The sequence below is a fragment of the Venturia canescens genome, chromosome 4 (assembly GCF_019457755.1).
Source record: "Venturia canescens isolate UGA chromosome 4, ASM1945775v1, whole genome shotgun sequence".
Classification (NCBI taxonomy): Eukaryota; Metazoa; Arthropoda; class Insecta; order Hymenoptera; family Ichneumonidae; genus Venturia; species Venturia canescens.
Genome location: NC_057424.1, coordinates 17,802,802 through 17,824,214, shown reverse-complemented (window position 1 = coordinate 17,824,214; position 21,413 = coordinate 17,802,802). Strand labels below are relative to the sequence as shown.

The window sequence follows — 21,413 nt, the reverse complement described above, 5'->3', positions numbered from 1 at the left end:
CTCCATTTATGCGGTTACCCCAAGCGATCGCTAACGGCGCCACTTACTACTGGTCGCTGATACGCGAATGTCTACTTCTAAAATCGACCGCTACGAGAAAGCGCCTTCACTATTCCCCCCCCCCCCCCCCCCCCTCAGACTGACCCAGTCGGCATCCGACCGTCGGATACCAGATCCGGAATCCGGGATCCGGAATATCCGGATATTTCCGGGAGATGCAGGATACGGGCGCATCATTCTACCAGCTACCAGTCTCCGATCTCTATCTTCTTCCCCATAACATTATCCCCCACAGTCCCATCGCAACAATTTACGTCCATGCGCGACCAGCGCGACTGAACCGGGAACCGGCAAAAACAGCGGCTCCTATTCTATTACTATTCAAATCGGAAAAAAAAGTCTTCTGAGAGACTCGCTCAGTTGGATAAATAATACAGTGACTTGGCATAATCAGTCTTAGATAATAAATAGCTATCAGTAGCTGCATGAGTGACGAAATAAAGTAGATAAGCGTTCGAGCGACTATCACGATCTACCGAACACCTTCCCAATCTTTACGAAACGCGACGTCGTGCATTTTAGTAGTGAAAAAATATCTGTGGGTCTGTCAACATCATTTAACTGCATCATGAAAAAAATCATTATATTTGGTAGCACCGGTATGACCGGCTTATGTACCCTTGAATATGCTGTGAAACAAGGTATTCATTATTTTCTCACAATTGATTTCATGCCAAAGAAAAAACGAATGTACTCGAAAAATTTTGGAGGCATGAGTTTGCATTTACACCGATTTTCTTTTATTCGATCAAACTTGCAATGAATGTCTAAAAAACTGATCATTTAACCATTGTTGATTACTTACATTTGTATTGATACCCAGAATGATACAAAAATGGAAAGACAAGAAGGAAAAAAAATGGAAAATCGAAACAAAATAACACTCGATTAGTTTATAACTGAAAAGGGTTTCCAATTTTCAAGAGAATTGAGAGAATAAAATAAAACTTGAGTCGTTAAAATGACTCAAGAAATCTTGGTAAAGAGTTTATTTAAAACTTCAATGAAAGAATCGTGTCAACTGTTTCCAAAAGCTCAAAAATTAGATTTATGTAAAAGCTGTTACACTACATGACAGAATAAATGCTTGCAATGAGGCTTGCAAGCAAATTCTTCCTTTTAACAGAACCTAAATTGATCATTCAACATTGAGTCACAACAATTAGAAAAACATAAATAACTTTGGGTTTTGAAAATACGAACTTCAATGCAATTTGAAATTCAAGTAGATATTAGTAATAACGGAAATGGACAAAATAGAAACAATTAAAAAATGTACAATCCCTGTTGCTCAGGTTTTGAAGTCAGAGTTTTTGTACGAGACGAATCAAAAATTCCGGAACATCTTCGAAGCAAGGTCGAGGCTGTCATAGGCGATGTAACCAATAACGAACAAGTTTCAAAGGCAGTTGCTGGTACAGAAGGTGTTGTTGTTGTCCTCGGAACAAGAAATGACTTGAGTAAGCAAAGCCTCATCCATTTTTTCTTACAAATATTTTTATATAAACAATGATTCCATTTATTTAACTTTCTAGAACCAACAACGATGATGTCTGATGGCATCAAAAATATAATCCAGGCAATGAAGACTCACAGTGTTAATGTCATTTCTGTCTGCTTGTCTGGTGAGTTTTTAATTCAAAAAACATCTTTACAAATGTTGACAAATATTAAATAACACTGAAGTTTTCATTCAAGTACAAATTGAAAATTGCAGAACAAAATTAAAGTATTTCCTTCTCCCTGATTGTGAACAATAATTTGATTTTGAATTCATCTTATTTTGAAACCAAAATCATTATCACCACAAATTTGACATTGTATATAACCCATGAAAAAAAAATTGGAAATTGACTCGTATAGTTGAAATGTCCATTAGGTCAGTGAACCGCTGATAATTTCAGACACTAATATTTCGTCATCTCACGGATGACATTAAATTCAAAAAATAACAGGCCAACCACTTATCCCAGATTTACGCAATATACAACATAATCGATTTTTTTTTCAACATTTATAGTGAATTTAAATTGATTCTCACCACAAAACGTAATCTCAAGTAACAGCACAATACTAATAAATATCTATTTTGTTTCAGCTTTTCTTTTCTACAAGCCGAACGATGTGCCTGCCATATTCAGAGATATCAATGCAGATCATCAAAGAATGTTTGATGCTGTAAAAGAGAGCGAGCTCCAGTGGATCGCAGTTCTACCTCCTCATATCGCAGGCAAGTTTTTTTAGTAAATTACCAAAATAAAGTCGTTGAAAAAAAAATTCACATGGATTTTTCACTGAGATTTTGGGAAAAAATTATTTAATTTTGATCTTTATTACTACAACATGATTGTGCTTTTTATGCTGTAAATGAAATTTGAAAACCATCGAAGTTTTAAATGCTCGAATCACACTCGGGCGTGTTTTGCTCTACTCATTATTACATTTGTTTCTATTTGAATAGATATAATGAAAAGTGAAACTAAAATCGTACGTGATTTATTCCATACACAGATTCACCAAGTGCCGGTTACCAAATTGAGCACGACAAGTCACCGGGTCGAATGATATCGAAACACGATTTGGGAGCTTTTCTGATCGATGCTCTCCAGAAACCGGAACATTATCGCAAAGTTTGCGGAATTACTTCGTTATCCAAGTAGTAGAAATGATGAACGATCGGTACATGAAAAGCTGATTCCGCAACAATTAATGTAGATATACATCTGTTATATATACCCCAATTACTATATTTTGTTATGATTGTATTTGAAATTTGGTTCATAAACGTTCAACCATAAAAGTAAAGTTGTGCGTTGTCGTCAAAGTAATTGATGCCTTGACCACCTACGTGGAAGGCGGTGGATGAAAGTGTACTTTTTCTTCCATTGCTCTCAATCTCGTATTTTCCACGCACTTCATTTTCTTCTGAAATAACAACAAGTCTAAACTTTGCAATATCCAGCATTATCATCACTGAAATGAAAATTTCCATTCTCTTTTTCATTTTGAAGCTGAGCACGGACTTTAAAAAATGAAAAAACATTTCTAATTAACTCGAGTGATTTTTCACCGTACCAGGGGACGGTTGTCCTCTGGCTCTGTCCGATTGGCTCATCGCCTCACATCACACTTACTCTGAGAACGAAAAAAAAATTGCAAAACATCTTACCGATGTAGCCAAGGAAATTGTACATGAAGAAATGGTAACAATCGCCAGGACAGGAATAAAATTATGTTAAGATCAATTGCTATATCGCGTAAAGAGGACTCCAAATATTTTCTTAAGCAACAAGTTTCTCGAAAAAATCATGAGCTCTGCATTCCGCTACAAAGATAAAGAGAAAAAAAAATAGTTGACTCTGATGAAATAGAGTAAAAAAATTGAAACGTCTCCTGCTGAGATTACGCTACACCTCCATATGAAAAACCCTCGCAGTCACGTAAGGCATATTTTTATTCTGAAACTGTGATCGAAACTTCTCATTAGGAATTTGAAAGATTGACGAACTGACCTTTCCAACGGTTTTCCGTTAATGGCTAGACATTTTATTGCCCATTAACCTCTGAATTTTCCCCTAAAACGCTTCCACTCTTGGGACAATGAAATTTTTATATCACGCGGTACGTAAATGGACGCTTTTGCGTACGCTTCGCGTACGCAAAACCCCCATTTCCGCACCTCGTAATATAAAATTTCGTATAACACGCGTACGAAAAACTTTTTCGTCCTAGTGTTATAATGTACTATTATCTTTTCCGGGCTTCCGATCAGCCAATGGGAATATATACGAAACTCGATGATGTAACTCGAAAAATGTACAAAGAAATCCCCTCTCCGGCCGGAGATACCGGAGTCATTCTTATATATTGAAATTGTTCAAAATTTATAGTCAGTCGCTAACAAACAGTCAGCGCATTCACTTCAAATTGCATACACTCGTTTCAAAGATTCTATTAAATACTCTACCATGAAAAAAATCGTTATATTCGGTGGTACCGGCATGACCGGCTTGTGTGCCCTTGACTCTGCTGTGAACCGAGGTACGTTCGTTTTCTCATGAGCGGAATAAAAGAAAAAATTAAATACTCCGCAAAAATGATGAATGTATAAATTTTCATTTTCTTTATTTTTATAATGGACAACAACCATCAATAACAGTGTGCAAAAAGTCGACAATCATCCGTAGTGATAACTGAAAATGCACAATAAAAATAACAAAATAGGCATCAATTTATTTTTTAATCTCAAGAATTATTAATGAATATAGTAATAAACGTTAAATAGAGTAAAATGTAATCATAATTGAAATCGCACTTTCAACACATTTACAAGTGAAAACCTTTTTACAAATTTTATGGGTAATCTTTCAATTTACGAAATAAACTTGGAGAATAAGAAACGATGAAAATTTGGAAATTCTTCTATTGATGTTTGAATCACTACTTTCCCCTTTCCATTGACAGAATTTCAGAAAATTTTTACAAGATTTAAAAATTAAGTTGCCACTAAATTATGATAAGAAAATATGTAAAAATTATTGTCTGTAACCAATCGAGAAATTTCAAAGAATTGAATTCGTTGTTCTTAGGTTTTGAGGTCAGAGCTTTTGTACGAGATGCATCAAAAATTCCGGAACATCTCCGAAGCAAGGTTGAGACTTTTGTAGGTGATGTGACCAATAGCGATCGAGTGTCAGAAGCAGTTAAAGGCACTGAGAGCGTGGTCGTGGTTCTTGGAACAAGAAGTAATTTGGGTAAGTGAATCTTCACTGAATTTTTTCCTCTAACAGTTATAAAACGAAATTTCATCCCTCTATTGTTCCTTGCTACTTCCCAGGCCCAACAACAGTCATGTCTGATGGTACCAGAAACATAATCGCGGCGATGAAAACTCACGCAGTTCAAGTCATGTCTGTCTGTCTATCTGGTAAATTTTTAATTCGAAACGTATTTGCAAACTGTAAAAATTAGAGAAAATACACTTTTTGAGATTGGAACTATTTGGAGTTTCCGAAGTCCTCCCTTAATGTCAACGTACATTTCGTTTAGCTTTTCTTTTCTACAAACCAAACGACGTGCCCGCTAAATACAAAGATGTGACTGAAGACCATCAAAGAATGTTCGATGCTGTGAAGGAAAGCGGGCTCAACTGGATCGCTGTTTTACCACCTCTTATCACAGGCAAGTATTATTCGAGAATAAGTCCAATGAAAATACTCATTCAGGCTTCACTATCGAATGTTAAACATTTGGAATTCGCTCAACATTGAAAAGTTTCTTATTACTATGAGAAAACCAAATGCTCCTTTCACACTTGTGTGCTTTCATCTTTGTTCATTCGTTTCACTCCGATTCGAATCCCCAAAATGAATCTAACAAGAGAAATTAAAATTAAACGTTACTTATTGGTTCGCAGAATCACCAAGTACGGGTTACCAAATTGAGCACGACAAGTCACCGGGTCGAACGATATCTAAGTACGATTTGGGAACATTTTTGATCGATGCTCTGCAGAAACCGGAACATTATCAAAAAGTTTGTGACATAACTTCCAAGCAGTAGAAATGATGGATGATTTGTTTGTGAAAAGTTAATTAAGCAACAATTAATGTACCCGTCTATTTGTTATACATACGTCAATTCTTGTTTTCGTCATAATTGTACTGAAATTCTGGCTATAAATGTTTAACCATGTAAGTCTTGTTGGATGTTGTTGCGGAAGCCATTGGTGTTTTCGCGACTGGCATCGGAGGAGGTGGGGGACCGAAAAATTCCTTTTTCCCACTGTTCTCGTTCCTCGCTATCGGAGTCGTTGAAGCCGTTGGCAAAATAATGTAGTTCCATATATTTACAGGCGGACAAACGACGTAACCATTTTTTTCGTAAAAACCCTCTTGACCCTGAGTTGTCAAATAGATTTTTTCTATCCTCTTCTTCGCCGCGTACTCCTCTGCTCCTCGAAGCAACAGCGAACCCAAACCTTGTGATCTCCAGGCATGGTCTATCACGACTGAAAGATATAATTTTTGTGAATGTTTCTATTTTTGTGTAAATTTTGTTATTTCGTTTTTTTCATTGATATGCTTTCTTCGTAATTGATAAACGATTCACTCAGAATTATTACTGAATTATTAATGCATTCCAATTTTCTATATTTCATCAATAATCTTTTGTTGCTTTAGACATTTTTATTCGTTTATTTTTTATCATAGTAAATTTTATAGTTAGTGAAAATATATTTGTTTCAAATTTTTTTTGTGGTGGAGAAAAGTTTCAAAAAATCATAGAAACTTATGACACGACCTTCAATATATTCTTTCATTTTGACAAATTCTCCTTATTAAATCTTTACCTGAGCCCAGAAAACAACTGTGAAATTCACTAGGTACGAGTGACAATTTGCAATGACCAATGACTTTCTCGCCTTTCAGTAGAACCAAGCATGTTGGAAATTCATCACACGATTCTCGTAACGTTCTCAAACTAGAAACATTGATATAATTATGACATCATGATTTCAAGTGTCGGTTATCAAGGATATAAATGGAGATGAAGTAATTCGTTTAGATATCATTTTTCTGAAAATAAACGGTTGAAAACCTGCAAAAAAATTCACATACCAAAGAATTTTTGATTGATGAATTACTTGAAGATGAAAGGCTCATTTTAGCAAAGTATTTATTTCATCAATAAATTTTATTACAAGTTGCATCGACACATACCGTCTGGTTTCACTCGCTGGCCATTCGGCATTGATAATTCTGCAGCATTCCTCAGATAAATCCGGTCTTTCATGTATCGGAATTATACTATACGAAGATGAAGAAGAATCCTTCATTATTTCCCTACAAAAAAAAATATAGAGTCAAAAATTCTTTTGGTTGTAACTAGTAAGCAAATCAAAACTCACAGCACATAGGTCAAACCACGTGTGATTATTCCAAGAGTCATAACTTTGTGTTATTTTCAATAGAATCTGAGTTAAAATGAATGGAAAAAGGTCCATGCCAATTATCGAAATTATTTAAGATAAGAAATAGTATTAGTTGTCACGATTTCTTCTTTTTTCGTTCACACACGTTGCTCCGAAAAATCATCCTGGCTGAATGATTCCTGAGCAAAAACAGTGAGGGAAATCAACACATTATTTTCATAAGGGTTAACAGAAATTGTTTTTTCATAACTCCAGAACTTTTTTTCTCCAATTTTTCCAAACGTACTATTCTCTAATCGTATATGCTCGATGAAACTGGAACAACAATGTCGTGTGAAGCGCATGCTGTTAGTGACAATAATAGGAAACGAGACGTCCTTGACACATAGATTCGTATATAAATAGCTGTCAGCAGAGCTGTCAATACGGAGACCGGAAGTTAACGATTCACATACATTCACACATTCTCCTTGTTCGTTTTATCACAAATTTTCTCCAAAATCAAGAGGAACCACGACAAACAAAATGGTCAAAATTAAGCAATCAAATGATAACAAACATATCAATAATTTATTTATACAAGTATATGAATGACGATAACATAGGCATGAATTAATAACGTTTAAACGTCAGATGGCGTTGTCGCATCTTCCAGCTGAGTTCCGGCCTAACCTGACGTGACTAATATTCAGTTTGTGATGTAGTACCGCTTGCCCACTTGTTTATGCTACTACCATTTTGTTATTATTTATTGTCATATTGATTATCAGAAGTGAATAAACATTTATTGTTGTTCACTGTTTTCGAACAAGATGCTTCCCGGCAGAACTCCAGTTCCAGGTAAATTAAAAATCAGTACATGCTTAAAAGGTAGAAATTTTGACAACAGTTCTTCTCTGTCTTTGGATTTTTCATATTTAAATGAAGTTTCAAAGAACTAGATACTGAGACAAAAATATGAATTCTGTATTATAGGATTAATAAATAATATTGTCTCGAAACTAAGAGGACAAGAGGCAAAGATTTTTGAAGATAGAACGATTGCAGCCTTGAGGCTAGAAAATATATTCATGGAATGTTAAGAATGGTATTGTTGATGGCACACAACTAATGAACTAATTATTTAATTGTTTTATAAGATAATCCACTGGGATTGTCTTGGCATGACAGTGCATGGATTCCCATTCTCAATCCAAGCAACATAATGGAATATTTTTCGGAAAGGAGTAATCCTTTCTTCGACCGAACCTGCAACAATGAAACTGTCAAAATGCAGCGTCTAAACCCTGAACAACTCACGTAAGGAAAAATAGAAAATAGATATTAATATATAATTTCAAACAAACTCATTAACATGAATCCAAATTATTATCATGAGAAATTTGTTCCTTATTGAAAAAAAAAACAAATTGAAAGATATTTTGTTTGTACACAGAAATTGTTTACTTTAGAAATCCAAAAATCAGCAATAGCAAATATATTATTTCCTGTACTCCAATACTGTTGGGTATTAGGCTGCATTATGCTATGTGAGATAAGTCACATTATGAAGAAGTTATTGAAACTGTATTGAAATTACAATTTGGACCAGGAACAAACTGTAACCACACAAAGTAGCAAAATCTATTTTGTTCCTTTCAACAGAAATATGACTGGCTTGGAGTATATACTTCTACACGTTCAAGAGCCAATCCTCTATGTAATAAGGAAACAGCATCGGTATTCACCAACACAGGCAACTCCGTTAGCTGATTACTACATAATTGCAGGCGTTGTTTATCAAGCTCCCGACTTAGCTTCAGTCGTGAATTCAAGACTGGTAAACCCTCCGAATAGGAGCTCTTCAGTCATTGACAAATATCTGTGACGATGAAAAATTAATAATTCAATTCGGCTCCATTTGTTTTTCTTTGTTCTTTGAAAAACAGTTATCGACTGTTCATCATGTGCAATCAGCATTCGAAGAGGCTAGTGCTTGTTCACGATATCACCCGAGTCGAGGCTACACGTGGGATTTCAAAAACGGCAAATCTTTTGCAACCAAAAAGGAATTGCCATCTAGGGAAGAGCCTAGTTCACTGTTTCAGCGTCAACGAGTCGATATGTTACTGGCTGAAATAACTCGAAAGTTTCCCCTACCAGTGCCAAAGCCCGTTCAACCTGCGGCCGAACCTCGTGAGTTCTTTTTCGAGTTTAATTTCGAAATGAAAGTTTGCCACCCATTCGACTAATCAATACTTCAATTCGTATTTTTCAGCTGTGGAAATAAAGCAAGAGATAAAAACAGAAAAAAAAGACATGAAGCCACCACCCGAACGAAAACCTCGAGTGAATTAAATTAATCCGACCACGTCGATCCTCTAATGTAATTTATAAAAATAAGTGATTTTGCACGCAGAACTTTAATTTTCGTGGGTTTAGGTTGTATACTTTTGAAAATAAAAAATATTCCGCTTTAATCAAATAATTGAAATAGAAGCGGGATATTACATTTAAATTTTCATGAAAAAATATTATTCGCGTCATTAAAATTCAGTTCGTATAAGAAACCCTACATATCTTTCTCCCCTAAGATCGCTAATGAAATCGTAATTCTGAAAAAAAATAAAAAACAAAGAAAAATTACAAATTTTAATAGTGAATAGTTTCACTCCATACAAATTTTTTAGTTCCGAATTATTTCGAACTTGTCACAATCGTAACGTAACGAAGCGGTTCGATCGAGTTACAAGAGAATGATTGTCTGTGACGGGGATACATGCACGAACCTGGATTATTGCCGGGATGCTCGATCAATGGCGAGTCTCGTTATTCCATCCACCGAAGATTTTGTCACCCATATCCGCCATCTAAAGTGTAAAGTTATTCAGTTGGCGCGCAGACAAATGCAAAAGGTGTCAGATTCCCGAAAAAAGTTGTAATTTTTCTATTTGCTCGGTATTATAAAATGTATTAAGATCACTTTGGGTGTGTCTTACATTGCCTTTGGGTTCCCAGGAAGTGCCAAAATGGTCAGACCGAACGATAAACCGAGGAGCTCAACGAATAATAGAAGATCAAGAAATAATTGTTCCTCGGCCAAATATGTCTCGAAATTCGTCGGAACATATAGCAGCTTTTAACATGGGAGGTCCAGAAATTCAAAACATACAGAGAATTTCAAAACGCGATAAAATGGAAAACAGAATCGAACATTCTCAAGCGTCTTTGAACAATGCGACGACGACTTTGAATCCTGAGTACGGTCGTTCTAATCAGCCTGACGATCACACCACTGAGACTGATCAATATAGTCGGATTCAGGATTGGGATCCCGAGAGAAATCAGATTAATCGGTCTCGCGATAGGAATCCTGAGACAAATCAGTATGGTCAGACTCGCAATTCGAATTCAAGGCCAAATCAGAGTGATCAGACTCGCGATTCAAATCCAAGGATAAATTCGAGTGATCAGACTCGCGATTCGAATCCAAGGACAAATCAGAGTGATCATCCTCGCAATTGGAATCCCGAAACAAATGAGCATGATCGCCGGACTCGCGGTTCGAATCCCGAAGCGCAACGGAACGATCGGACTCGTGATCAGAATCTCGAGACAGTTGAGAATAATCAAATTGACAATTCAAATGTACGCCGGAATGGCAATGCCCTACAAGCTGGAACCGCAACCCCCCCGAACTCGATTCTCCAGTGGGCGAAGAAAATTTTAACGAGTAGTTTCCCAATCTATTGGATTATTCTTGTGGCTGGAATTCTCGGTGTAGCGAGTCTCGTTTGCGGAGTTTTGATCGGTGCTGTTTTATGCGCAAACGGAAATCGCAGTTTTCCATTTTTTCTTCAGGTCAAATCCCGCTCTGGTTACGCCGCTTATTGAAGCTCGCAAGCACTATTTAATTCGGTGAATTAAATTAAATATAGTGAAAGTGAAAAGGGCACGAGGACGGGAGCAATTATTATTTTTTTTTTTTTCTTAAACCGTTTAAACAAATGGTACGAAAAAGAATTTCAAGACTTGACACAAAATATATTAAACTTGGAATAATACACCGTGCGTGGCGTTTCGTTCGAGTATTAGAGTTACATCGTTGCGAGAAAAGATCGCAATTAATATTCGTTACGAAATTTGCAAAATCGAATAATTGCGATCTCCCAGCATTTATCTTTTGCCTTATTTTCACTCATTTAACATCCCTGGGTAACGAGGACGTTTCGCATGAATCTTTTTCATCAGTTTCGTCGACTCTTCTTTCTTTTTATACCGCGGATTCAGTCGAATACGTTTCTACGTTTCAGGCGACCGGCTTTTTCATCCGTTTGTGGCTTGGAGCCGATTTTTCGTACGTGTGTCCGACACGTGTTTTCTCTCTTTCCCGTTTTCACACACACATTTCGATTTCTCAGCTATTCTGATATGTCACTCCTCCTCAGATTCGTTGATATTTTCTTTGAGATTTGCGCCTCCTTCTTAAACGCAACTCTCCGGGCCTGGTATCGAGTTCGCTATTATTATCTCTTTCATCAGATTCCGATCGGCCTTGAAACTTATTGGCTCCCACGATTTTGCAGAGAACGGATTTAACTGTCAACATGTTATTGCCGTTTGAAAACTTTTCAATTCATTTGATTATTTATTACGAGAAAAGAGAACACATCAGTCAAAAATATCTTTAGAAAATATGAACTCACGCTACATCTGTTAGTCTGAAGGCCTTGTTTGTGAATGTCATATGGGGCGAAGAGAGTATCCGGTCTGACCGGTAAAAAGAGCTGTGGCTCCCTCTTTATTTTCTCTTGGTCTGAAAAGCCCGAAAAAAAAAGGAAAAACCAAGCGATTAGGAAAATTGTTCAATGACTTCGGATGAAAAATGAATAATCGAATAGCACGGACCTTGTGGCGATTGTATGATGTCAGGTTGATTATTCAGTGCATAATCAGCGACTTGTTTGAGTGTATACTCTACGAAATAAGTATGATCACCGTGTGTGACATCGAGCATCGAGTTGTTTCTCGAATCCGGAGGACTTATGATCGGTTGTTTCATGTACGGTTCGACGTGAACCGGCGATGTTGTTCCACGTCGTCTGTACATCATCAGCATCACCGAAAGCACCGTTATTCCCAGAGCGATGAGACAACCGATGAGCAATAATATCAACGGTATCATGCTGACACCACTTTCTGTAATAACAATCAGTCGAATTTCATTGAAAATATCCATCATGCTCGCTAAAAGCGTACATTATTGTTTGATTATTTCACCCATTCGGATACCATTTTTATCGATGCGAAACAATCATGCTACGGTCGAAAACGTTCAAGTCGAAATAATGGGAATTTTTATCATATGAAATTAGAAAAGTTAAAGAAAACCATCGCTAATCCCTAATGAAAATCTCAGCAAAAAGTTTCTACAATACTTTCAACAAAAATCATTTCCAAGCGAGGTTCCAAGAGGTTTTTGAAAATGGTTCAAAGCAAGAGGAACTTACCGGCCGGTTTTCCCGAATCTCTAAGTATGATATCCTCGAGAAGTGCGACTTCGCTCTTTCCTTTGGCATTGACCGCATAAGCAGTGAGATAAAAATGGGTGGCTGGCAAAAGTTCGCCAACGGGTATGCGAAAAAGAGGCGATTCGGTGCTAATGCTCGAGACATTAACGCGCAGACTGTTTGTCCTAACGTCGTAAGCCTCCAGACGAAAATCCTGCTTCAGGCCACCGTCGTAACCAGCAACGCATTCCACCTCGAGAATCTCAGAACTTTGGTTCACCGACGCTTTTATCGTGCAATTGCTCAGGGGACTCGGTTTGACTGCATTATTCGAAAAATTCTTTAATAGATCACAAATATTCAAAGTGCAGTACACATAAATATTACTTGAAATAATAATCCGACATGTGACCATGAAAAAATGGAGTCAAAAAAATGTGCGTGTCATCGTGGCGATTCGTCACTTGGAATTTGTCTCCGATATTTGTTTATTTCTTATTTATTTATTCTGAGGGATTCATGCCACGTATAAATTTCGTAAAAATTCTCGTACCTGCAGGAATGATTCTATAAATACACGGAGCTTCCTGTTTCCCAATCAAATTTCGACCCCAACAAGTCAAAGTCCCATAATCTCGCTCGTTCACTGGCGTGTGGATGATTTCACTCGTCGTGCCATTATTATCGTCTGACTTGACGGGGGTTATTTCAAAATTTTCTCCACTGTAGTTGAAGTCCCAAAAAAAATCAACTTCGCTCGGATCAGCTTCGACTTCGCATCGTACCTTGACTGATTCATCGAGAGACGCTCCGATCGTCATTATTTCTTTCGTTTTACACACTGGCGAGACTGCGAATTAAAAGAAATAGCGATGAGCTCGTTATTTCAAAATCTAAATTCAAAGTCTTTTTTCCCAATTCGAAAAGTTGCAGAATCATGAATTTCGATTCTGTCATTATTCAAAGAATTCTTTTTATCTTCTTAAGTATTCGCGATAATTGAAAATTTCATGATCAATTTTCTATCTAAATGGAATAATCAAACTCACATTGAACTCGGAGATTTTCTATTAAGCTTGTTGTCTCTCCACGATCGTTGCTCGCCAAGCAAGTATAATTACCACCGTTGTCACGTTTTATTTTCTGTAGCACCAAACTTTGAGTACTCATTATAACACCCGCCGTCCTATTGTGCGCCAATATGTGTCCCTTTAAAAGAAACACCATTTAGAGGCTCATTAACTTCTAGATCAAGATTTACATATTTATTTGACTTCGTCGTTCGATCGGTTCACATAAATTCCTCAGAAGAACGTACGTTGTGTCGCCATGTGATTTTATGATGTGCAGGATTCGCCAGGACTTTGCACTCGAAATACACGTCGTCCCCTTCCTTTATGTTTTCGGGATTCAACGTGCTTCCCAGATGCAGTTGTACTTTGGGAGGAACTACGAAAAAGCAATCTTTTTTCAACCTCTCAACCTTTTTTTATTTGATCAAACGAGGATAAAGCAGGAAATACGAAAAGAGAAGTTCATTGGGCTTGTATTTTTACTTGCTCTTCAACCTCATATTATCTCAAGCTCTAAAATATGGAGTCGATTCGTCAAATATCGATTTATCGTTATCACATCACATCACGAGTGTAGATGATAAAAGCAGACACTGATTTAAACTCACAGACAACGTTGAGGTGATAGAGATCTTCTTGAAATGCCTTAGGAATAGCTCTATTGAGCCCTCGGCATTTGAGGTTTTTTCCGTTGTCCTCGTTCGTAGGTGAAAATTTCAGAGTGCTTAAAACAACGCTCGAATTTTCACCATCCCTCGTAATCCCCTGGCCAAACGGAGTTTCACCTTCGAGCCAAAGTACTTCAGCACGAGGATGCGAACCTATTACTTCGCAGCTTAGTTCGTAGGTTTTTTCCGCCTCGAGTATTACCGGCTTGTGTAGTATTTTGACGCTCACCGGTTCAACTGAAAAAATTCACAAATTTCGTCATCAAAATCCCTCAAAATGAAAGAATTTCTACTAAAACTTTGACTCAGCAATTTTACAAAATCACAAAAAAACTCAATGCGCAATATCAATACGTCAATTTTCATGCCAATAAATATTCTTGCACTCACGATGCACGTCAAGTACGACGGATTTTTCTAAAGGTGGCACGAGGTCGGTGTTGGCTGCTTGACATTTGTATGTCGTGTTAAGGTGCTCCCTTTTCAGATGTGACACGCTCAATTCGCTCACAACAACATTCGATTCGACGTACTCAACGCCTCTCACCTTTTCTTTGTTAACGTACCACGTGATTGTGGGAGGTGGTTTTCCTGATCATTGGCAAGAAAACGCTCGAATTAAAATATTGAATTATCTGTGAAATATGAAATTTATTTGAACGGGAATTCATTGATCGAGCAGATTTAAATTTCATTGTTCGTCGTTAATAAGAAACCATTTTTTCGGAGCATCGAGGCAGGATGATCAATATTCTACCATCTCCGTTCATTCCTTCGAAACCTTCGCGTTCTCCTATCTTTCTTCGTAGCTTTTTTTTTCGTAGGACATTTATAAAAATTCGACAAAATATTCATTCGCTAGCTGCACAAATACGAGCGATAAAAAAAATAGTTAAAATTTATCATTTTTTTAAATATTAATAAAACGCTTTTCCACTAATCTACGATGAAAATCCCGATGAAATTTTATCCTAGCTCCAATACACAACGAATAAGCATTGTGTAGATTTTTTCATCATCGATTTTTATTTCCGGTTCTTAATTAGCAGCCCAAAAACTCAGCACGCGATGTTTCGAGGAACCCCACCGCATCAAATTAGTGTGAACTCGTTGAAATTAACTAACCACCTCTGACTTCGCACGATAGTCTGAAATCCGCACCGACCAGATATGGTCCAACGACTTTATCTACTTTGTGGCCGGAACTGTCCAATATGAGTAGCTGATGTGGTGGATCTGTCAGACAGAAAAACATTTTTTTCAGTAATACTCCAAAAAATGAAACAAATTCAACTCACTTGTGACTTTACACAAAAATTGAGAGAAAAAAGCGTTCAATTGCAGAGATGAATCTTACGGACTTGCTGTTTGACTTCAAAAAAATTCGTCCCACAGCGTAATCGTTATGAAACACATTCATCCTGCTCTGCAGCATAAAATTTTTCGATCGAGCTTTATTTAAAGGATAATTTAAAATGCACCCTCGAACCTCAACATTTACGTGAAAATCTGATTTTCATACCAAGTCGCTACGTTCTACCTGGGATTATTATGCTTCGGCTCTTTCCCTTTTTTAGTATTATTAAAAAATGAATTTCACAGTATTCATAGAAGCTGGCAAGTGCGTCAAATGTTTAATGAAGGAGAATGAAACTTACGAATCACAGTGAGATTGACTTGAAAGTTTCGCGTGGGTGAATTTCGAAAATCCACACGACACCTGTATACACCCTCGTCACTGAGTTGAACACCCTCGAGGTAAAGAGCCGCCCGCTTAGGTGACGTCTTAAAGTGGGCTCGAGGGGCGACCGAGTCGTCGGACCAGTTGAGGGCTTGTTGGAACGGTCTACCACGTACATCGAAGCTGCAACGTGAAGATAAGCACTCCGTCACGTTATATCATAAACCTTCTCCTCGTTTCATCACACATTTACCTAAGTACACCATCTATTTATATATATTATGCAAATATACATTAAGTACGATATTACAAGGGGCGTTTCACGCCAAATCGGACGATTTGAAAAATTTATATTTTCCATTTCCTCAACTTTTTGTACATTTTTTTCCTATATTTCAGTACCCCGCAAAGGAGCCTTTCCGTTGAATCTTCAGCTTCTTTTATCGCTTTTTCAAAGACTAACGCATTCAAAAATTGCTTTGTTTTTCATTTTTGGTTGACAACTATCTTAATAATGGCACAAATTGAAACTGTTTTTTTTCTTCGACTCGAGAAAATTATGAACAAAAAGCATTCGCTGAACAAAAGCCATAGAAAAGATGTCGAGAAACTTGAGAGAAAGGCTCTTTTAAGGGGCCTTTAAAATTGAGGAAATGAGAAAGAAAAATGTTCCGAATACCGTGCTATTTGGCGTGGAACGGCCCGTATGTGCTTTCCCGTCGTACATACACGAAGCAGCAACCCTATTTCTCGTTATTCATTTTCGCCCGACAACTTGAAATGTAATTTAAACTTCCGGCCAAAAGTCTGAAACAAACGACACGTTCTTGTTCCAATCAGAATACAAATTTTCCCTCCGCCCCTTGGTTCTCACATTTTTTAACCGAATCTTCAGCTCCACGCTCCAAATTTGACATTCCAATGTGCCAAATTTCGTTTGTACTTTGATTTTGGACTCTTATAGAATCATTAATTAAACTCATGATTTCAGGTGGACGGTCATTCGCTCTTGTCTGTTTTTATCCTCAATTTATGCACGAATAGCCCCATAAAGTCGACGAGACCACATCATATTGCGAGGGACTTAATAAAATTTTTCAAAATTTCGATATTCCGAAAACGACGCAGTTACAAACTCTCGACCCCCTTTTTAAGAAGAGCGATCGATCATAGGAAGAGCTTCCGTACGCAAATGTCGAGGGTTCCTGTGACATGGATTTTTCAATAGCGTTTTTAGTTACACCTTTCCAAGCCAATAAAATCTCTCGCGTTTATAAATTATGCAGCAAAATGTATGAAGTGACGAAGGTAACAGCGTCGTCGCTTCGTGCACTGCCTTTTTTACGATACCGAAAAGTTTCTACTGGAAAAAAGTCAAAATGACGCCAAGATGTTTTCGAACAGATCGTGACCCCTTTGCTCGAACGCTCAGCTATTCGAAAGTGCATTAACATTAAATTAACACTGGGACTAGACTACAAAAAATTATCGGAGTATCGAGCCGCGGGTATTCTCATTCCAGACCATTTTTGAGCGACTGTGCGGCTCTTAAAAAACTTAAAAAACTCGATTTTATCTCCGATTGTCAAAGCTGTGGAGGGGCTCGAAATACTTTCTATTCAAAATTCCAGCTGGGCGGTCTCGACGCGCGTCGAGATCGGTCCAATTTCACTCCTCCAAAAATCTTCGTCCGTTTTTTTGGTGAATTTCGGTCCTTCCATTCGCTTGAGCAGACAACCAACAATGCGCGCGAGGCGAGAATTCGTACCTGTAAATCGGCTTGATCAAGTGATCGCGGAACCATAAAACCATGTAGAGGGTCTCACCCCTCGAGGACGGTTCGATATCACATGGCAGGGACGCCGATTGCCCGAGGACTGCATTCACTTCGGTTGTCGAAACTGTGAAAATACAAAATTGAAGCACGTTTCAATAGGATCGTTGTGAAATTCATTTATCGTTATTTTCAACTATTTTGGGTCATTTTTAACGGCTAAAATATTGACAGAAATTATTTCTGTCGACTCTGCATGTTGGATCCGAAAGTTTGAATCGAAATGGTGGTAACAACTCGATATTTTAAAACATTTATTGCGATTAATCTTATATTCGGTTATGAAAATAGAATCACGGATCAGTAAGTCGTCAATAATAAAAATGAAGTTGAAACATTTATTTGATTCTCCGTATAACTCGTTAAAAACGAGTGAAACTTTAAATTTATCGGTGGAATTTTCATGTTGAAAAAGCGAATTGAAGTGTCCAGTCGTGCAGCATTTTTCGATAAAATTTTAGTATAATATTTAAAAAGTTCGTGAATTCATGAAATTTTGAAAAAGTTTATCTTCACGTTTTAAGGAAATTATCGAAAAATGGCGAAATTGAAAAAAAAAACGATGGCAGATTTAAAAAATGACGCTAACAATGAGTTTCGAGAAAAATAAATGCGAACTGTCATTCCTTTTACGTACTTGGATCGTCGTCTCGATCCCAGTTTTCGTTGGCGTTGGCATAACTCATGATCGCGACACCAACAACGAGATAAAATCCAGCGAGGACGGGTCTCGCCGTAATTCCGTTGATTATTTCGATCGCCATACCACCAAATTTAATTCCTTTATGCTAGTCGCGTTCGTATTCGTTTCTAATTGTAAGTCGTCGCTGACGTTGAAAAATTTGGCGAATTATTCGGAGAAGTTGAGTTGCACGAATATATGCGTATGGAATCGGGATGTATCGAGGGGTTTGGTGTCACACGATTTTTCGTTGATTCACAAATTGCCCGAAAATGTCGCGCGAAAACCGTCTTTCTTTTCCATTAGTCCTTTTCGGGCAATGCGAAATCGTTGTCACCACCATTTGCAGCTTTTCCATCAACGCTTTCAGGACTTTCCAAATTTATTAACATCACTCCGAAAAACTCGTGAAATGTTTACGACTTTCGTCACTGGAACACGTTCAATTAATCATTTTTTCCATTCATCACTTTGTCTCACTGTTATTTATTCGAGTTTTAAAAAAATCGAAATTATTTCAAATAAACTTTTCGCCGAAAGCTTTAAGAGACGATTGCGACGAGTGCATGCGAGAAAACCGAGTTTATAATCAACCCTCAAGGAACGCGGACTGAAATTTCATACGATTACGACTCTTCGTGAGCCATCGACATGCCATCGCATACTACGATAGCGAGGAATTTCCTACAGGGTGGGAAAAAGTGCACTTTCTCACATCACCGAGTTTAATGTGATTTTTATTTATTTTTTTCAACCTTTATCACCATAGAGCAAGTGGTATTTTTATTGCAACCGTGCTTCCGATTCTGATAATAAAAATAAAATTGTTCTTATACACTTTTTCCAACGCCGTTCGATCGAAAGGAAACGCGTGTTTTCATTCGTTTAAAAATAATTAAAAATAAGAAATTTACAGCTCTTTGTTATAAGTGACAGTTTTTTTTTTTTTTTTACTATTATTATCCTCGTAATTGGAAAACAAGTGAAAATTTCGTTTCAACTGCCATAATAATAATTGCTAATATAAAAAATGTAAAAACTTTATTTTTAAATAAGTTTTACTAAAAAAATTACGAGTACGATTTGAGAGGTGCAGCGAAAGAAATTCACGAAATTCTTTTCCTGCTCGTTGTTGTCTGTCACGAGAGCGATTATTGTACACTCGTCGTCGGAGGCACCCACCCACCCACCCTCTCTCTCTCTCTCGCTCTCCGTCTCTCTTATTTCTCTTCGCGGCGTCAGTGGCAAACGCGCGGCGATCGATTTGTCCGCTTCCCTCCGCCCCCGTGCAGGTATCTCGATTCACGTATTGGTAATAAAGGGATGTGTAAAAAAAAAGATGTTAACTAAAGTAAATTGTTCGTGCGGTTACGAACTGAGCCACGAGAAAGGGTGAAAGAGGGTAAGGGGGAAGGAGAACGAGTGAAAGAGGGGGTACTGACACACGCAGAAAAATTCCAGTACTCTCGTAAAGTAGAATACGAACGGTTTTGCACAGACGAGACTCGTCATGCTCTCCTTTTTCCTATCAACTTCTCCCTCCCAACCTCTATTCGAGCCCCTTCTGACACACGCGAAAACGAATCGACCCGCGAAACTCTTGTTTTCTCTTCTTCCTTCGCGCTTTCGTCACGTTCAGAAGAATGCAGAAAAAAAACCAGCAAAAATTAAAAAAAAACTCCTGTTTCTTCTCCGTGATGCGAGTGTGACAAGAAATGAATAATTATCATTTATAATTAGAAACGAGATTTCCCGTTTTCCCGTAGTATTCGGAGTAGAACAAAACTGCTAAAATTCGTAGGTTATTTGACTCCTACCATTCCTCCATGCCACTCTTTTTCCCCTTTCCTTTGTACACTTTTCCACGAAGCACTATGCACTCAATTGTTGTTTACAACGAATCGGGACCGCGGTCGCAGAATTGAGGAGAAAGAACACAACACTGGCCACAGTTCACTGTTTTTATTTTGTTCCGTTTCTCATCGTTTATTTTTATATCTAGCATAATGTATGTATAAAACTCGCAACTAAGAGGATTCAATGTCACGAGGTGATTGTTTAACTTTGAAAATTAAAATAAAAACGTTCGGATCCGTGATAATGGATATTGTGACTACGAATGCGGCGGCGTTCGGTCGTTACACGAAGACAAGAAAGGCCGTTTACAACCGAGTCTCGAGAAGAGAAACAGGCTAGACGTGCGGTAGGGATGTATACGTGGAAATGGGGCTGGAAGAGGAAAAAAATTCTTCGAGATCTCGGAGCTACCCCTCTCGATAGGTGTATTTCTCACCCCCGAACGCTGCCCCTCCACTTCTTCCCGTTCCACCCACCTCCGTTTTGTGATACGAACGTTATTCTCGCGAGTTGAAACGTTTCGGGCGTTTCCGTGGGAGCGATCGTTATACGAGCGAATGAATTCATCCCCTCCGCCTGAATTCGAGCCTCCTATCCTCAGAGAGCGTCCTCCGTGACGCAAGAGCGCATACTCTGACACAAAACGTACTATTCATGCCCTCTGCGTATGCCCGATTTTGTTCTATACTACTTGGAGAGATGGAAGAACGTGCAACCACCACGAGAATCCGTACGGCCGTCTCATTCCATGCCGGCTACAGATTATTTCAAAAACAATGTCCAACCAATGTGAAAAGAATTTAGGGTCAAATTATTTCGAATAAAAGTTTCCTCGGCCATATTTATTGGCGAAGTGACTGGAATTGACGGAATTCATAAGTTTATCTATCGCGCTATAAGACACTGCATATCGCATGAGAAGTCGAAGCGTCAGGTGGCGACACTTCACGCACTTCAGTCCGTTCGCTAAGGCCTCAGGAAACGGACTTTTTCACACTCGACGCTTCATCTCGGCACATAAATAGTTGGCATTTCAATAAGTTATACCCTGTTGAACGCGGATCACGAGTAAAAAATCCTCCAAATTCTAATGACATACTCGGTTTATTTTGAAGTGTTTGTTTTTGACGCAACC

General features: G+C 37.9%; 5 protein-coding genes and 1 long non-coding RNA gene across 13 annotated transcripts; 3 read left to right on the top strand and 3 right to left on the bottom strand.

Moving 5' to 3' along the window:
* The first annotated feature begins 143 nt into the window (after positions 1-143).
* LOC122408838 (flavin reductase (NADPH)) lies at positions 144-2,865 on the top strand. The gene is made up of 5 exons (XM_043415909.1): positions 144-701; positions 1,356-1,520; positions 1,596-1,685; positions 2,159-2,290; positions 2,572-2,865. Exons 1-5 carry the CDS (start codon positions 629-631, stop codon positions 2,718-2,720), a joined length of 609 nt encoding a protein of 202 aa, XP_043271844.1. The 5' UTR covers positions 144-628; the 3' UTR covers positions 2,721-2,865.
* A 118-nt stretch (positions 2,866-2,983) lies between these two features.
* Positions 2,984-5,757, top strand: LOC122408839 (flavin reductase (NADPH)-like). 2 transcript variants are annotated; one of them, XM_043415911.1, is made up of 5 exons: positions 2,984-4,101; positions 4,650-4,814; positions 4,898-4,987; positions 5,110-5,241; positions 5,477-5,757. In XM_043415911.1, the coding sequence occupies exons 1-5, from the start codon at positions 4,029-4,031 to the stop codon at positions 5,620-5,622; spliced, it is 606 nt and encodes a 201-aa protein (XP_043271846.1). In that variant the 5' UTR covers positions 2,984-4,028; the 3' UTR covers positions 5,623-5,757. The 2 variants fall into 2 exon arrangements, with proteins under 2 accessions (XP_043271846.1, XP_043271845.1); XM_043415910.1 differs by having other exon boundaries at positions 2,984-4,814.
* On the bottom strand, positions 4,974-5,240 carry LOC122408840 (uncharacterized). Its single transcript, XR_006260550.1, has 2 exons — positions 5,099-5,240; positions 4,974-5,018 (listed from the first exon to the last, which is right to left on the bottom strand). It is a non-coding gene; the product is annotated as an uncharacterized lncRNA (long non-coding RNA).
* Positions 5,292-7,599, bottom strand: Naa80 (N-alpha-acetyltransferase 80). Of its 5 annotated transcripts, none has more exons than XM_043415906.1 (5): positions 6,971-7,442; positions 6,783-6,905; positions 6,413-6,543; positions 5,696-6,070; positions 5,292-5,432 (listed from the first exon to the last, which is right to left on the bottom strand). In XM_043415906.1, the coding sequence occupies exons 1-4, from the start codon at positions 7,009-7,011 to the stop codon at positions 5,736-5,738; spliced, it is 630 nt and encodes a 209-aa protein (XP_043271841.1). In that variant the 5' UTR covers positions 7,012-7,442; the 3' UTR covers positions 5,292-5,432; positions 5,696-5,735. The 5 variants fall into 5 exon arrangements, with proteins under 5 accessions (XP_043271841.1, XP_043271840.1, XP_043271842.1 ...); XM_043415905.1 differs by lacking the exon at positions 5,292-5,432 and having other exon boundaries at positions 5,666-6,070; positions 6,971-7,173; positions 7,281-7,441; XM_043415907.1 differs by lacking the exons at positions 5,292-5,432; positions 6,971-7,442 and adding an exon at positions 7,450-7,599 and having other exon boundaries at positions 5,666-6,070.
* Positions 7,600-7,671: 72 nt separating this feature from the next.
* Positions 7,672-9,491, top strand: MED6 (mediator complex subunit 6). The gene is made up of 5 exons (XM_043415903.1): positions 7,672-7,834; positions 8,134-8,293; positions 8,639-8,813; positions 8,923-9,169; positions 9,252-9,491. The coding sequence occupies exons 1-5, from the start codon at positions 7,807-7,809 to the stop codon at positions 9,329-9,331; spliced, it is 690 nt and encodes a 229-aa protein (XP_043271838.1). The 5' UTR covers positions 7,672-7,806; the 3' UTR covers positions 9,332-9,491.
* Positions 9,492-10,996: 1,505 nt separating this feature from the next.
* LOC122408834 (hemicentin-1) lies at positions 10,997-20,715 on the bottom strand. Of its 3 annotated transcripts, none has more exons than XM_043415900.1 (14): positions 20,239-20,715; positions 18,377-19,031; positions 17,674-17,806; positions 15,883-16,088; positions 15,350-15,460; positions 14,615-14,815; positions 14,165-14,461; positions 13,802-13,932; positions 13,533-13,692; positions 13,037-13,333; positions 12,484-12,804; positions 11,882-12,172; positions 11,680-11,789; positions 10,997-11,572 (listed from the first exon to the last, which is right to left on the bottom strand). In XM_043415900.1, exons 2-14 carry the CDS (start codon positions 18,501-18,503, stop codon positions 11,459-11,461), a joined length of 2,499 nt encoding a protein of 832 aa, XP_043271835.1. In that variant the 5' UTR covers positions 18,504-19,031; positions 20,239-20,715; the 3' UTR covers positions 10,997-11,458. The 3 variants fall into 3 exon arrangements, with proteins under 3 accessions (XP_043271835.1, XP_043271836.1, XP_043271837.1); XM_043415901.1 differs by having other exon boundaries at positions 18,377-18,900; XM_043415902.1 differs by having other exon boundaries at positions 18,377-18,852.
* Positions 20,716-21,413: the final 698 nt, after the last annotated feature.

Coding starts and splice junctions, on each gene's coding strand:
- LOC122408838 (XM_043415909.1), top strand. CDS start 629: ATGAAAAAAATCATTATATTTGGTAGCACCGGTATGACCGGCTTATGT. Junction 1,521..1,595: donor CGGAACAAGAAATGACTTGA/GTAAGCAAAGCC, acceptor TTAACTTTCTAG/AACCAACAACGATGATGTCT. Junction 2,291..2,571: donor TCTACCTCCTCATATCGCAG/GCAAGTTTTTTT, acceptor TTCCATACACAG/ATTCACCAAGTGCCGGTTAC.
- LOC122408839 (XM_043415910.1), top strand. CDS start 4,574: ATGATAAGAAAATATGTAAAAATTATTGTCTGTAACCAATCGAGAAAT. Junction 4,815..4,897: donor TGGAACAAGAAGTAATTTGG/GTAAGTGAATCT, acceptor GCTACTTCCCAG/GCCCAACAACAGTCATGTCT. Junction 5,242..5,476: donor TTTACCACCTCTTATCACAG/GCAAGTATTATT, acceptor ATTGGTTCGCAG/AATCACCAAGTACGGGTTAC.
- Naa80 (XM_043415906.1), bottom strand. CDS start 7,011: ATGACTCTTGGAATAATCACACGTGGTTTGACCTATGTGCT. Junction 6,906..6,970: donor CGTGGTTTGACCTATGTGCT/GTGAGTTTTGAT, acceptor TTTTTTTTGTAG/GGAAATAATGAAGGATTCTT. Junction 6,544..6,782: donor CCAGCGAGTGAAACCAGACG/GTATGTGTCGAT, acceptor CAATGTTTCTAG/TTTGAGAACGTTACGAGAAT.
- MED6 (XM_043415903.1), top strand. CDS start 7,807: ATGCTTCCCGGCAGAACTCCAGTTCCAG. Junction 8,814..8,922: donor CAGTCGTGAATTCAAGACTG/GTAAACCCTCCG, acceptor TTTGAAAAACAG/TTATCGACTGTTCATCATGT. Junction 9,170..9,251: donor TCAACCTGCGGCCGAACCTC/GTGAGTTCTTTT, acceptor CGTATTTTTCAG/CTGTGGAAATAAAGCAAGAG.
- LOC122408834 (XM_043415900.1), bottom strand. CDS start 18,503: ATGGCGATCGAAATAATCAACGGAATTACGGCGAGACCCGTCCTCGCT. Junction 13,933..14,164: donor CTATCACCTCAACGTTGTCT/GTGAGTTTAAAT, acceptor GCTTTTTCGTAG/TTCCTCCCAAAGTACAACTG. Junction 11,790..11,881: donor CATCATACAATCGCCACAAG/GTCCGTGCTATT, acceptor CGGGCTTTTCAG/ACCAAGAGAAAATAAAGAGG.